Source organism: Gobius niger, assembly GCF_951799975.1.
Source record: "Gobius niger genome assembly, chromosome: 9".
NCBI classification, from domain to species: domain Eukaryota; kingdom Metazoa; phylum Chordata; class Actinopteri; order Gobiiformes; family Gobiidae; genus Gobius; species Gobius niger.
This window is the reverse complement of record NC_136860.1, coordinates 15,593,210-15,606,967: the sequence shown is the minus strand read 5'-3', so window position 1 is coordinate 15,606,967 and position 13,758 is coordinate 15,593,210. Positions and strand designations below refer to the sequence as shown.

General features: G+C 40.3%; 1 protein-coding gene across 1 annotated transcript in view; it reads left to right on the top strand.

Moving 5' to 3' along the window:
* pkp4 (plakophilin 4) overlaps nt 1-13,758 on the top strand; it is a 116,333-nt gene that overhangs the window by 69,138 nt on the left and 33,437 nt on the right. The window contains 3 exon segments of the mRNA XM_079562841.1: nt 610-1,171; nt 2,630-2,656; nt 9,699-9,863. Coding sequence (XP_079418967.1) covers nt 610-1,171; nt 2,630-2,656; nt 9,699-9,863 — 754 coding nt within the window.

Here is a 13,758-nt window from a genome sequence, read left to right as displayed (position 1 = left end):
AGAAGTGTTTTTATTTCAGCTGTAGATCGTATGGCAATAAATTATACGTACTTTGTGAAGGTTTAAGATGATATTGTTGCAATGTTTAGTTTTTCTGTCACGGAGGGAAAACGTGATTGTAGCAGTTCCTATTATACTGTTTGCTGCACAAAAAAACATGTCACTTTCAGAACAACAATGTGTATCAAAAATAATACCAGCGAGTTCAAGGTTGCGCGAAGCTTCCTCACTGTACAGGCTGTAAAGATGCGATACAAAAACACACAAAGCACTCAAACTCTTGTAAAATGTAATTGCTGTAATTTCTCGCTCTCTGTAGCAATGTAAGGCTGCAGGGCACAGAGGGAACATAGTGCACCAGTGCCGTGGTGTAATCACGCCTCATACAGAGCTGCACATAGACCACTGAAGAACCAAATGGCACCGTCAAACACCACAGGGGAGGGGGGGGCAGGGGCAGAGGGGAACTGAACACAGCCTGTGCTATTATGTCCAGCATTATGTTTGATTTAACATATGCATTATACATTATGCATTCGTGATTGTTATTAGCATACATTAAAATATCGTGTGGCTATGCTGAACGTTCCCTTTCTTCTCTCTTCATAGGGCCCACCGGTCACCGGAGCTGTACCGGGTCGGGCCATGCGTCGGGTCAGCTCTGTCCCCTCGCGCTCCCACTCCCCGGCCTACACCAGCCCGTCCCGCGGCTCCTCCCTGCGCACCTCCGTCAACAGCCCCTACAGCTCCCCCATCGTCACAGAACCCAAGCCTCTATCCAGCATCTTCTCCAGCACCTTACCCTCTGTGCAGCGCTCCAACACCACCTGCGGGGGCACTTCCCCCTATTCCACTCAGAAGAACTCCCCCTCCGGGCTGCGGCGCGTGGGGTCGGCCAATTCGCGGTCGGGCAGTCGGACCACGTCGCCGTACCAAGCGTCCGGGTCATCTTCGGGACGCATGGGCTCGCCGCTAACAATGGTGGAGAACGTCAGCGCGCCGCTCACCAAGCAGCCCACCCATTCCTCATCCCCGGTTAGGACGAGTATGACGGCCGTACCCCAGCACTACAGCTCCACGATGCCGCGTTCCTTGCTCCACAGCACGGACCCGTACGGACTCCAAAGTTACGACATTTACGAGAGGATGACGCGGCCCGACAGCCTCACAGGTAATGAACGCATAAATACCCTGGGCTATAGAGGGGAGGTCAGCGTTCTGTTCAAGTAAATCAGGCTCAGATCAATAGCTAATCAGTTATGCTGTCTGTAATGTACCTATGGAGAGGGTAAATGATCACACTCGGTATAAAGCATTTGTCATAGAAGGCTCTCTTAAGGTCTTTGCCAATATACTTTCGCACATGTTTGTGATTAACACTGACTTTTAAATTCACTGGATGACGACAATCCTCTCAGGCTAAGTCGGTTTGTGTTTTGTACTTTGTTCAGAAGTTGCCTTTCTCTTTTAGTCTGACACAGCCTCCTCGAGCTAAACTTTGCACCAAATGCATCAGAATTTCCCACTTTCAATTGCCGACTTACTCATTTTGGAAGAATGTTTACCTTTCAAATTTATGGCTAGGGCTGGGTACTGTTGTATTTTTATTGATACCAATTCTTAAAAGCACACTGCGTAACATTTTGAATTATACTATTGCCAATACAAAACAAGTATGGGTTTGGATGAGGACTTAACCTATTTGAATCTCAAATTTGGCTGCCTTAAGTCAATATCTGTACTAAAATAAATGCTTGAATATTGTTCTATTTATTTGGTAAAAATGTTACACAGTGAGGCTTTAAAGGTGCATTATGGAACCTTTTGTGCAAATATTATTATTTTTATTATTGACCTTTCAGTGACCCAGCGGCTGTATGAGTGGTCAGCATGGCGCCTTTACTTTCCATCACACTGGTCTCAAGGACGCTCCAGGACGCTCCAGGATCAATAGTTGGGAAGGTTTCCATTGCTGGCGGGCCCTCTCACCAGAAAACCTATAAAAACAGTTGATCTTGGAACGTTGTAGGGGCCACGGAGATGAAAAGTAAAGGCACTATGCTGACCACTCATACAGCCACTGGGTCACTGAAAGGTCAAATACGTAAACATAACCTGGTTATTGGTACCGGTACCTGACGGATGCTTTTTCCGACACCTATGCTACACCGCAGCGATTGTGCCGCGTGCAACTTTATGTTATGAGCTTTACATTTCAGCAGCTGTTGTAGAAAAACTGGACCGTACTTTTTACCGTCTGACCTCATGGACAGACCATTGGCTCCAGTAGATTTATGTTTTATAATATACAAGCATGGAGTTGCCGCTTGTCTGCTCAGGTGGAAAACTCTTGGTCGGTTGCCTAAAGAATTAATGGAGAACAATACATCTAGATAGTGACGTGCCTTTTTTCAACAAGAATAATTTACACACTCAGAAAGGCATTACACCTTGATGCTAAAGTGGAGAGCGATTTGAACAATGTGTAAATTGCACGGGCCAAATCAAAATCCATTACCTTGACATTACAGCTGTGAAAAACACAATGTCAGCAATGTTTCCAGTTGTTATTGCAAGGTTAGTAGACTGTTTTCTGCTTGACTTCACGCTGCCCCGGGGATATCCTCAGATGCCCTGGTGGATGCCGACGTTCAAGGTGAGCGTTACCGTTTTATTGGTTTCCTTTCATTTCATATTGTGGAGTCGGTGTGAATGTGATGCATGTCATTGGTGTAGACCTGCCTTTCCCCCGTTTCATTAGCGCGTGGCTGTGAAGGCAGGCAGCAGCGCGACCAGCCCTTTCAGCAACAGGTGCACGCTTTAAAAACAATCACCGCAGCTTGTTCTGGCCCCCGACTCAACCATTAGCTGTGCGTTAGTGGTTTTCTGTGTCAGTTGATGAGATCCACCTTGTATAGGTATTGTGTATTAGTGTTCTAGTTTGAAACCAACGCAGTACATAGGTGTGTAGTACCATTGTGTCATGAGGAGTTAGATCAGAAGCTACAGTTATTTATTTACAATCCAACTGCAGGTAAGATAATACACTGAAGACATATTAGGGCTGAAAACTTGATCGAAATAGAATTGAAGTTGCAATTTGAGCTGCAGTCCTTTAGACAGCGCAGTATCAGCACAGAGCAAAATAGGGGATCTTATGTCTCAAACCTGCTAACCCTGTAGTTCAGAACTCGCTCTGAAATGCTGGGGATTATGCTTTAAGCCGAGACACTGCAGGTGAATAGGGAAAAAATTTATATTTACAGATATCAATCAAACTTTTGCTGTAGATCACTGGCATAAATGTGAGAAAAAAATACATTGCAAGTTTTCTGTCATTTTATCTTTTCATATGAGAACAAGGTGTTTTATGCCTAAAAATGCCCCAAATTTCCCATCTTTTCGGCGACGAAATCTGAATAATGGATAGAGCTACATTCAAATTTATGGTTTCATTTTTATTGATAAATGAGTTACCAAGACTTTCTCTGAGGGGATTTAGGATTTCTTTTTGTAGGATTTTGTAAAAATTAAATTTTCGCCTTATTTTTTGACATTCAAAACTCAATAAATGGGGCTAGGGATTAAATAATAAAAAATCCCTCTTCCAAATATTGTTCAGTCCAAGGCTGGAATATTTGAAGTCTTTAGGTCCTACTGACGTGGACATAGTGTCGCCACAATGAAAGAAAAATGTGTTTTGAGAAAAAGGCCCTTGAAATTGCATTGTCCCATATAAGTCTATGGGGGAACATTGAATCAGCGCAATATTTAAACATGTTATTGTGAAGATTAGGCATATTTTCTGTTTCCGGGTGAAAGCTTATATGTTCAGAGACTAATTTGGCCCAAAACCTGAAAACTGAAAAAAAATTAGTTTTGCCTGTAGTGTCTCCCCTTAATTCAGCCGTTCATATTTGAATCCTATCTAAAATGTTAATGCCCCTGGATGCCTAAAATGTTAAAAATGTTAAACTAATCCCTATATTTTTCTATCAATATCCTACAATTCTAATTCCTAATGTAGCGACAAGAAAACATTGTCCATGCTGTTAATTCAATCTTGTAAATTCAAACAAAATTGGATACATCCATTTTTAAACAGATTATTACAGGAAGTAGTAGCACAAGATTCTTCTACAACTTTAGCTCCCTTACGTTTTGCGTGACATGATGTGACTGAAATGAAATCATACATATGCCTGAACTTTTGATAAATAATTTGCATCCCAGACAGCGAGTCAGCTGGATCCATTTAAAATGTTTGTTTTCTCCTCAGCGGGCACACACCAGGCAGCCCCCCCTCACCCATCCCGCCACCTCTTCCATCTCAAATGCCTGTGTGCCAAGTGTAATCTGTTAACGCCAGCACGCAGGAGCTGAGGGGAGAATTAAATGACTATAACACACTGAACGGGGGCCATTCATCCTCAATAGACAGCTCCATGTTATTTTTCTTCACCTTCTTGACAATTTGCAGATGCTCTTTGGAAGCAAGTTACGGCACAATATACATATACATATAGTACATATACATATACACATACATATACATATACATATTTACATATACATATACACATACATATTTACATATACATATCATATACATATCATATACATATACACATACATATTTACATATACATATCATATACATGCATACTGTGCACTATTTCTGCCTTATTTCATTTATTGTGTGGAAGTGTTGGGGTATTTAGTTCCTACAAACAAAAGCTGTAGAATTTGAAGACTTGATTAAAGCAGTACTAAGTAACTCATGCCCCTAGAGGCCATAAGCGCCACTGCAGGGAGAGGGAGAGGGATATTGTTCATCCAAATACGTAATGAAGGTTTTTTATTGCAGTTTTTTACTCATTTATTGTCCATGAGACAAAAGACAAAGGGAGAGGGATATTGTACATCCAAATACGTAATGAAGGTTGTTTTTTTCCCCGTCAAACTTGGCTGTAAATACTGTATAAGTGGCGCTAGCCTGCAGTTAGCATTGCCCGTTAGCCTGTTAGCTTCTGCTTCGTGATTCCATATGTGTATTGGTGGTCCGGGTCAGAGCTGGGAAAGCTGCAAGTGTGGTTTTCTGGCCAGAGACACCAGGGGGAGATGAAAGGCCCCCAATCATCCCATCAACACTTGTATTACCTCCAGGGACTACAAAAAGGATTTATTAAGCTAAACAAGTTACTGAGTACTGCTTTAAATTTAGAACGGTGCAAAGCGGGAAAAATAATTACTTCTGGCACATATACAAAAAATATTCTCTGAAGGACGAGGGAGATATAACTAAGTCTGAACGATATGGAAAAATATGCCAGATATCTCGATATTGATACGATATAACTATGGGTTTGGTGAAAACCAAGCATTTTTCAGAAAATATAAACAGCATGTTACAAACGATGCAGTTTTATTGATGATAATGGTTTATCGTTTTATATCTTGCTTTTTCGATATTAATATCTTGAATGTTCATATTTCGATATTGATTTGATATCTTTCAGCCATAGATATAACTTCAGGGCAAAACAAATATTTAAAATGCAGTATGTGAGAACCGTTAAGAGGTGCCTCAATGTATTTAGCAGTAGAGTATAGGTTCTCCTACTATTGGAAGTAGCAGCATTGGTCAATTTAAAAAGGAATTTTAAAAGGGCATTGTTGAGTTGTATTTTAAAGAGTTGACAAAATTCGGAAATTTGACATCCATTCACTATCTGCCCGTTTGTTTTTGGCCTTGTTTTTTGTGGGCTTTGAGTAGGAAAACTATTAATTAAATGAATTAAAAATTATGATTAAACATGACTAAGTTGCCAAAAAACATTTTGGTAACACCCTAACTGTCACGTTCTGTCGCCTTTGGGGACAGACAATAAAGTTCTTCTTATCTTATCTTATCTAACCAGCTTCAAGTTTAGAACCATCAAAACTTTAATTACACTTGCAAGAGAACAGTTAAGTTATTCTTAATTTCAAACAATCCTTTTGGTTTGTCATTGACTTCAGTTTGAAGACATCAAATTGTTGTTCAGAATGCTTGAAAAGAGGGAGACTCCACACTTATTTCACGTATAAAGCAAGTTGCTGTGACACTAGACAAGCCACTACTGCATTTTATGATCACAATTGGCATATTGAAAAAGCTGCATGTCCATGTGTCTCCATAGGTTCTTATTACTGATAAAACCTGCTAACCCTGCAGTTTAGTTTCATTTTTTCTCAAAGGTTTATGCTCCTAAAATGTATGCCTAAATGTGCAATGTGAACTGAATTTTATTTGAATAACATAACACTTGTCTGGGGGCAAAAAAAACCCACACACAATCTGACATAATTCCGTAATCATACACGGTCCTACTGCGAGGATTAGGTGGGTACCTGGAGTTACCAGAAACATGCATAATCACGTTAGACTTGGCCCAAAGAACTGCGCCTGTGAGGCCAGCCTATTCTCCGGTGGTCCCTGCCTCCCTTATTAACCCCGCGTAGCTTTTCTAACCCTTTTCTTTCACTTTTTTTTTTTTTTTTTACTACTTCAGAGAGCACCCTTCTTAAATCTTTGAACAAGAAAAGCCTGACTGATTCCCTGCCAAGCCTTTAGCAGTACTGTGTGGACTATACAGAGTTGCTCGGGCGATCGAGCAGCGGCCGCATTATGCAGCTTCTCCCTCCTAAACAGCGAGACGCCATTCCACCACAAATCATAACATTGTGTTTTTGCTCAGAGGAATAGTTTATGCCGGAGTTTTTGTGTGTGTGTATGTGTGCGCGTATTACATTTAAAAGCTACTCTGGCCTTGCAAGTCACTGAAGGACATACGCCGTGGGTGGCACTAAAAGCTAAAATGCATTAACAGACACAATGCTGACTCATTAATGCACAAAGAAACAAAATGTATTTAATTGCACGATAAAAACGAGGGCTCAAGTAAAAAAAGAAGTGCCTGTAAAATGTCATATTATTTGCATAACTTGCCGTGAAAAAAAATCCTTACTATATAATGGATTTGCACACAAGATGGTATTTTTTATAAAGATCATGTAGTAACTGATTTTAACCTGCCATTAGTTGAAAAAATTGGAGGAGTTTAGTCTTTTGGGTGCTCTTCAGTGCAGGGATCCGTTTCAGCAAAAAGTCAAACAAACTGAGGCACTCCAAAATATGTACAATAAAATATGTTAATTGTGTTAAGTATTGTACATATTTTAATGTTTTGTATTCTACAAACCAGGTGACTATGAACACACCCACCTTGGACCAACCCACTTGGGACATGTGACCAATGCTGTAAGCTTATAGCTGTACAGAGGCAGCCATCTCGAGCTTGCCCTGAGGAAGGCCTAGAGCCGAAACGCGTTGGCAATTTTACCTTATCTAGCCATGTTTAAATAAAGGCTTTTTAATATTTCTACTTTTGGAGTGCCTCAGTTTGTTTAATTTTTAACCTGCCATTGTTTGGTCCCCTTAGGTTAATCAATTACTGTCAAAATTAAATCACAAATGGAAAAGCTCAAAAGCTGCAGTTACTTTAATACAGTATAACATAATCTGCGCGCAATAAAAAAAAAAAAAATCCTGACTATATCCGCTACCATTGTAGTTTAAACATGTTTTTTTCCATAATCACTCAGCCCTACAACGCCCCTAAATAAGCAACTGGAATCCCCATTGTCTTGATTGGTAAACACGCATTCCCATGAATAAGAAATGAGCGTACAGTATTCTCTTCAGCTTTTCCTTCAGGGGGTCAATCTAAACCGGTCACCCCCCCTCTCGACCCCAGCTCCCAGGGGATGGATGCGATGCCTGTGTATTCATTTCCTCCGCCGCAGACTGTGACGGCACTCCTCGTCGGGCTTGTTGTGCGCGGTGGAAGCTTGTCGTGCAGCTGGTGGGGACTCGAGCAAGCGACTGTGCGCACACTGGTCCAATGGGGGTTCACGGTTTGCGGGCCGCACTGAAGTGAAGAACAGCACGAGCATGCTTTTCGAGATTACAAAAAGGGGGAATGTATAGGTGTTTCTCTGTGATTCATCAGAAAGGATAACGTTTGATGGGATTTCATGTTGTAGCCTCAGATGCTTTATTTAAGAACTGGCCTAATCAAATTGACCAGTCCAAAAACTGTATTTTGTTTTGACCTTTTCCATTAAAACTGGCCCGGTTTTACAAAATGCAGCCCCAGAGACCGCTTTTAGTCCCAGAGTAAACACATGCTAACAAGAGATAAACAAGGACCACTTTGAGTAAAAACACGCTGGAAAGACCCAGAAAAAGCTGCATTTATTCTTCTACCAATTTCCCCGAATTTTCAGCGTCAAAACCCGATGTCTTTTCAGAGTTATTGCAAAACCCACAAACCAATTTCTTTCCTTAAGTTTGAAATTTAGCTGAGTGACATCTACTTTGCCTCCCAAATGTTCGCAATTGAGCGTAATTGCAGAAAATGTACAAAAACCTGTGATCTGGGAACACGCAGCTTAGCGGGATGTTCAGCTGTAGGGAGTTTCCTTTGTTTCTCCTGGGACTGACTGACTGCCTGGCTTCAAATTGCACAGTTTGTCATGAGTACTCCCAATACGTCTCTGTAGAGTCTTCTCTTTTACTCAAGTTTACATAAGAACATATGTGGAATTTCTCTTTGGCTGAAAACAGTTGTACTAGTGCTTGTGATTTCATGCATTGAGTTACTACGTCTATTACTGATTGACCAGATGATCTTGATCTAGAGAAACAGTTGCCAATCACACGGCCTGTCTATTTGGAAAATAATAGTTTAATAAAGAATAATGTGCATCAGAATAGTAGGAGAAAACTGAGCAGAGCTTGGTTGTTTGCAAGAGCTTGATCCTTTTCAGAGTCTTCCTCGCGACCGTATCGCCACACCCCAAAGAGAATATTCTGCCATGTTTATGGTGCATGTTTCTTATCCCCTGGATGTCTGATCAAAATCTGCAGAGACCAGCCTAATTATTTGTTGAATCAAAAAGTAATTGGGGTTGCTGGCCTGGCTGTCTGACTTACTTCCTGTTTCTCAAAGCACCCTTGACCGCGGCATAACATTCGCACTCAAAAATAAGCATCATTAACACTCGGAAAGGATGAAGGTAGAAAGTAGTTAAATGTAAGTTGGGTAAAGTGCACTTGCGTGATATATTAGAATTCCACTGATGCTTTACTTAACAACTGAAAAGAGTCTTGAGCAAAGTATAAGAAATACATCTTTATACTTGACTTGTGCCAATCATATTTACTGATGGAAATCGGCTGCTGATTAGTATTGGATCAATAAAACTTGTTTTTCTCCAAGCACTTAGAATAACTTGTTTGCCTCCTCCAGCTCTACATCTGACTCACACTGAGGCTAATGCTAGCTCCACAGTCTGTCACTATAGCGACCTGTCAGCATTCCCTTGCACTTCTTGTCCTTTCATTTGTTTGCGCTGTTTGTTGTTTGGCTTGTTTTATTTTCACTGTTTGTCCTGTGAAGTAAGAAATTCAATTAATTTAAGCTACTACATCATCATGCAGAGTGACATTGGTACAAAGAAAATAAATGTACAATCCAGAAAATAAGACATCCATATTGACACACTCTTGTTTCTCCTGACAAATTAGATAAGTAGCAGAAGAAAGCACACGACACAGGTATAAACCAATGCTTTTTTTCATCCACGTGTAGGTATGCGCAACTCCTACGCCAGTCAGCACAGCCCGCTGGGACAGGAGATGAGGTCAGCCATATCTCCTGACCGCCACATCGCGCCAATTTACGAAGACCGCACATACCAGGGACCGCTGTACAGGAGCCCCACTCAGCCGGGCACTCTGTATAGGAGTGCGTCAGGTTAGTAGAAAAAAGAAAAGAAAAAAAAATCTTGTCATGTATTGATCTATCCTGTTTGTCAGTTTGTTATTGTCGACAAGAAAAACTGGATAAATATCTATAATTACCTCAGGCAGACGGATGTAATTTTGTTGTGGGGATATTTTTTGTTTTGAGGCTTTCTGTTTAACATCAGCTTGTCCGATGTGAAAAGTATAAATGTATGCTGTGTCAAAATGCAGTGCAGTTTATATGATAATGACTAATATTCAGGCAAGGCTTGTCACTAAGATAATTTTGACATTTTCACACTTTTAACCAGCTTCCAAAATGTAATACATGAAACTATCAAGATCTCGGTGACATTGGCAACGTTTACATGGAGACCAAAAATCTGATCATAATCTGATTTCTGGAGTTCTCAGATTACTGAAGAAATAACAGCATAATCTGAAATACATTATCTGATAAAGATGTAACGTCTATTTCCTTCTGGTCTTTCACTCTTGTGTATAAACTAACCAGGAAAATAAAGTAAATAGTCCAAATCAATGTCGTTCAAACCTCATTCTGCAGGGGCTCAAAGCTGCTGTGGCTCATGTAAAACCCAGAGTTTTTGGATAATCCGATTTCTGAAGTGAATATAAACGCATCAGATCTGATTACTGGGTTATCCGATTACTCCAGTTATCTGATGTTTCTGGCCAACGTAGTCACTGTGAACGAAATGAAGCTACAGTCTATTAAAAGTTTGCAACAAGTAATGTAAAGATGTGAAATAAACTAAAATATCACTAGACCAGCCGGATACCTTCACAGACAAGACGGCAACTAAAAAGGACAGAATACAAAGACACATCAAAAGGGCTTAAAGACGACACCTGCAAATCCTTTATTATTCCACGCACACACACGTTTGTTCCCCTTTGTTTATTAAATATGAATGCAGCATGTGGGGCTGCCATCTACAATACATCATCACTAAGAGACTGTCAGGGGAATCTGGACAAAACAGGCACCATATTATTGTAAGAAATGTGAAAAGGCCCCAGTGCTTCGGGAGAATGGGGGGAGATAACGGGCTTTTGCCGCAGCTTGTAATATCCTAATCATGATGCGTGCCCTTCTGCTGCACAGGGACGTCAAATAAAATAAATTCAACGAGAATGCTTTCCAAAATGTTTTCTGTTTAGAGTGTGCTCATGTTTGGATAGGATCATGGCTTAAAAATGATGCTACAAAACATTTCATCCAAGAAATGGAATAAAACACAAGCTTTAGTTTAATCACTAGTCAAGTCTTTTATTGGGGAAAATACCTTAAAGGTATATTTCAGGATTTTTGACATAGGGCCTCATTTCCTAGTTATCCAGAGTGTTGCTGATTTCTGGAGAGATTTTTTTTAATAATTCATGCAGTTCTTACATTTGAAGAGTTCCGTAGCGCTAGGCTAGTGCAAGGCTAGTGCATTTCTATGGTATCAGCTAGCCTGCATTAAAAACAGTCTGACCCGCTCCACAGTGCATCTGTGCAAATCACTTTTAACGCCAGACTAACCATATAAATGTCTGTGTCGATAGAATAATTTTTGGAATATAACTGACCTTGCATCACATGAATGATCGCATTTTAAGGAACTATTTTCTAGCAGATCACTCCGCCACCGCATGGCTTATACAACCACGAAGCTGATGCTGCTCAAATATAAGTTATTTTAATGCAAAATAGTTAAAATTATTCTATCGACACAGACATTTATATCGTTAGTCTGGCGTTGTAAGTGATTTGCCTCAGGTGCACTGTGTGTACACTGTGTGTTTAATACAGGCTAGCTGATATCATAGAAATGCGCTAGCCTTGCACTAGCCTAGCACCAAGTAACTCTCCAAACAGAAGAACTGCATAAAATACAAAAAATATCTCCAGAAATTAGCAACACTCTGGATAACTAGGAAATGAGGACCTATATCAAAAATCCTGAAATATCCCTTTAATAACTTGCCTCTCTATAGACCTGATTTGTAGCTTTTCTTGTTCATGCTACAGCTTTGTTAGCTTCATGGTTGGCATACATGTATCACATTAGTTGCTTTTAGGACATGGCAGCATAATATAACCTGAAATGTTCTGCAAAGTGGCTTCATGAAAATCATTTGGATTTACTTCATCATCATTTAAATAGAAATAAAAGATGCTGCTTGTCATCTTGAACACTGGCAATTGATAAATCTCTCTGTAATTATACGTCATGTAGACGGCACATTTTGCTTTCTAAATGATGTTCTCTCAATGTATACTTAATTGTGTTTGTGTTTTTGCAATGTAAATCCTGCTGTCTGCTTTGAACGAGAGAATCGCAGCCCGTGTCTTTTAAAGGAGTCCATGCGCTTCTTGCAACATAAGCACTTTTTAACGTAGTACATCTGTGCGCTTTGTCCACACAATTCTGCATCTCCTGCCTGCCAGTGTGTTATATCCCTCTGGGACCACTCTGTGCATCTGCCCTTCAGCTTTTTCTTTGTCGAGTCCTCCTCAATTTTCTGTTCTTTTTTGTTCTTTCAGCCTGTGTTTTTTTGCCGTCCTCCCTCCGCTGTCAGTGAGAAAAGGGTGAGGCAGAGTTAATAGGCAGGTACTGATATGTCATCCTGCCACAAAGCAGTCCATTACCCGTGTGTCAGCGGCAGAATACGCTGGAGGATGAAGAGGCTGGAGGACAGCTTGGTTTAGCCACCTCCACAGCCTGCCCGTCTTCCCGGCTCCCCTCACTTTGGCGTCACATTTGATGCGCTCGATCAGTTTGCAACACACACTTTCTTGCCTCCTCCCTGGCACGTCGAAGATCTGTTTAGACCGATAACTCTTGTAATAAATGCTATTGATGCCGCGCAGAAGCCCCACAGATATAATGCAAGCTATATTGAGGACACGCACAAGGCGAAGCAGAGCTGAAGGGGTAGAGAAGTCGGGGGTTGTTCGATATGAAGCTTTTGTGAGAGGTACCTCATTAGAAAAATCCAATTTGATCCCAAAGCATTCTTTTGTTATCTTGTGAAATGAAATTTCAGTGGGTTATTTTCCCCGCTGGCTGTCTGTTTTTTGTCCCAGGAAAGTTGCTCTACTTTATTTTTTGTGCGAGAGATTTGATGTGACATCCAAGTACTGAACTTTGTCCAAAAGCTGAGGGGAGGAGTTGGAGGGATGTGTCCAAATATCGTTATACAAACTTAGAAAAACATCCAAATATCCAACAAGCTGGACTAAAGTGAGTCGTGAAATTTAGTCCTAGCTGTTGATTAGACTTTGCTCTGTTTTAGTGTCTTGTCTTAATATATTATTCTATTTACTATTTATTCTATTTATATACTGTGAAATGTCTTGATTAAAATTAAACAGCTATGCATTGGCAGAGGTGGGTCGAGTGTCCAAATGATTTACTGAAGTAAGGGTAACCTAACTTTAAAATAATGTTACTCCAGCCTGAGGAAAAAGTAATGACCCAAAGTTTCTTAAGTACTTGTTGTGTACTATATGAATGAATAACTGTAAACGTTTTTAGGGCTGATGTAATCCAACTAAACATTAAATCATGTATAAAATCTTGATCTATGGTGCCAAAAGCAGTTTACTTTACTCCAAAAATAATAATAATTCGATTACCACTGCTACAAAAAGTTAATTGAACTTCCATCTGCCACATGAAGCTGTTGTCACTCACAGATTTACTCTTAACCAAATACTTTACTCAAATAATTGTACTGTTACTTTAAAAATGATAAGTTGAAGTAAAAAGTAATGGCTACCGTTCATTAACCTTTGTTTACAGAGGAATTCATATTATTTCATTGCAATTTTGTCAATATCTTCATAAACTAGAATTATTTTAGTCCAGTTCACTATGTTTAGATTTCCACTGGGA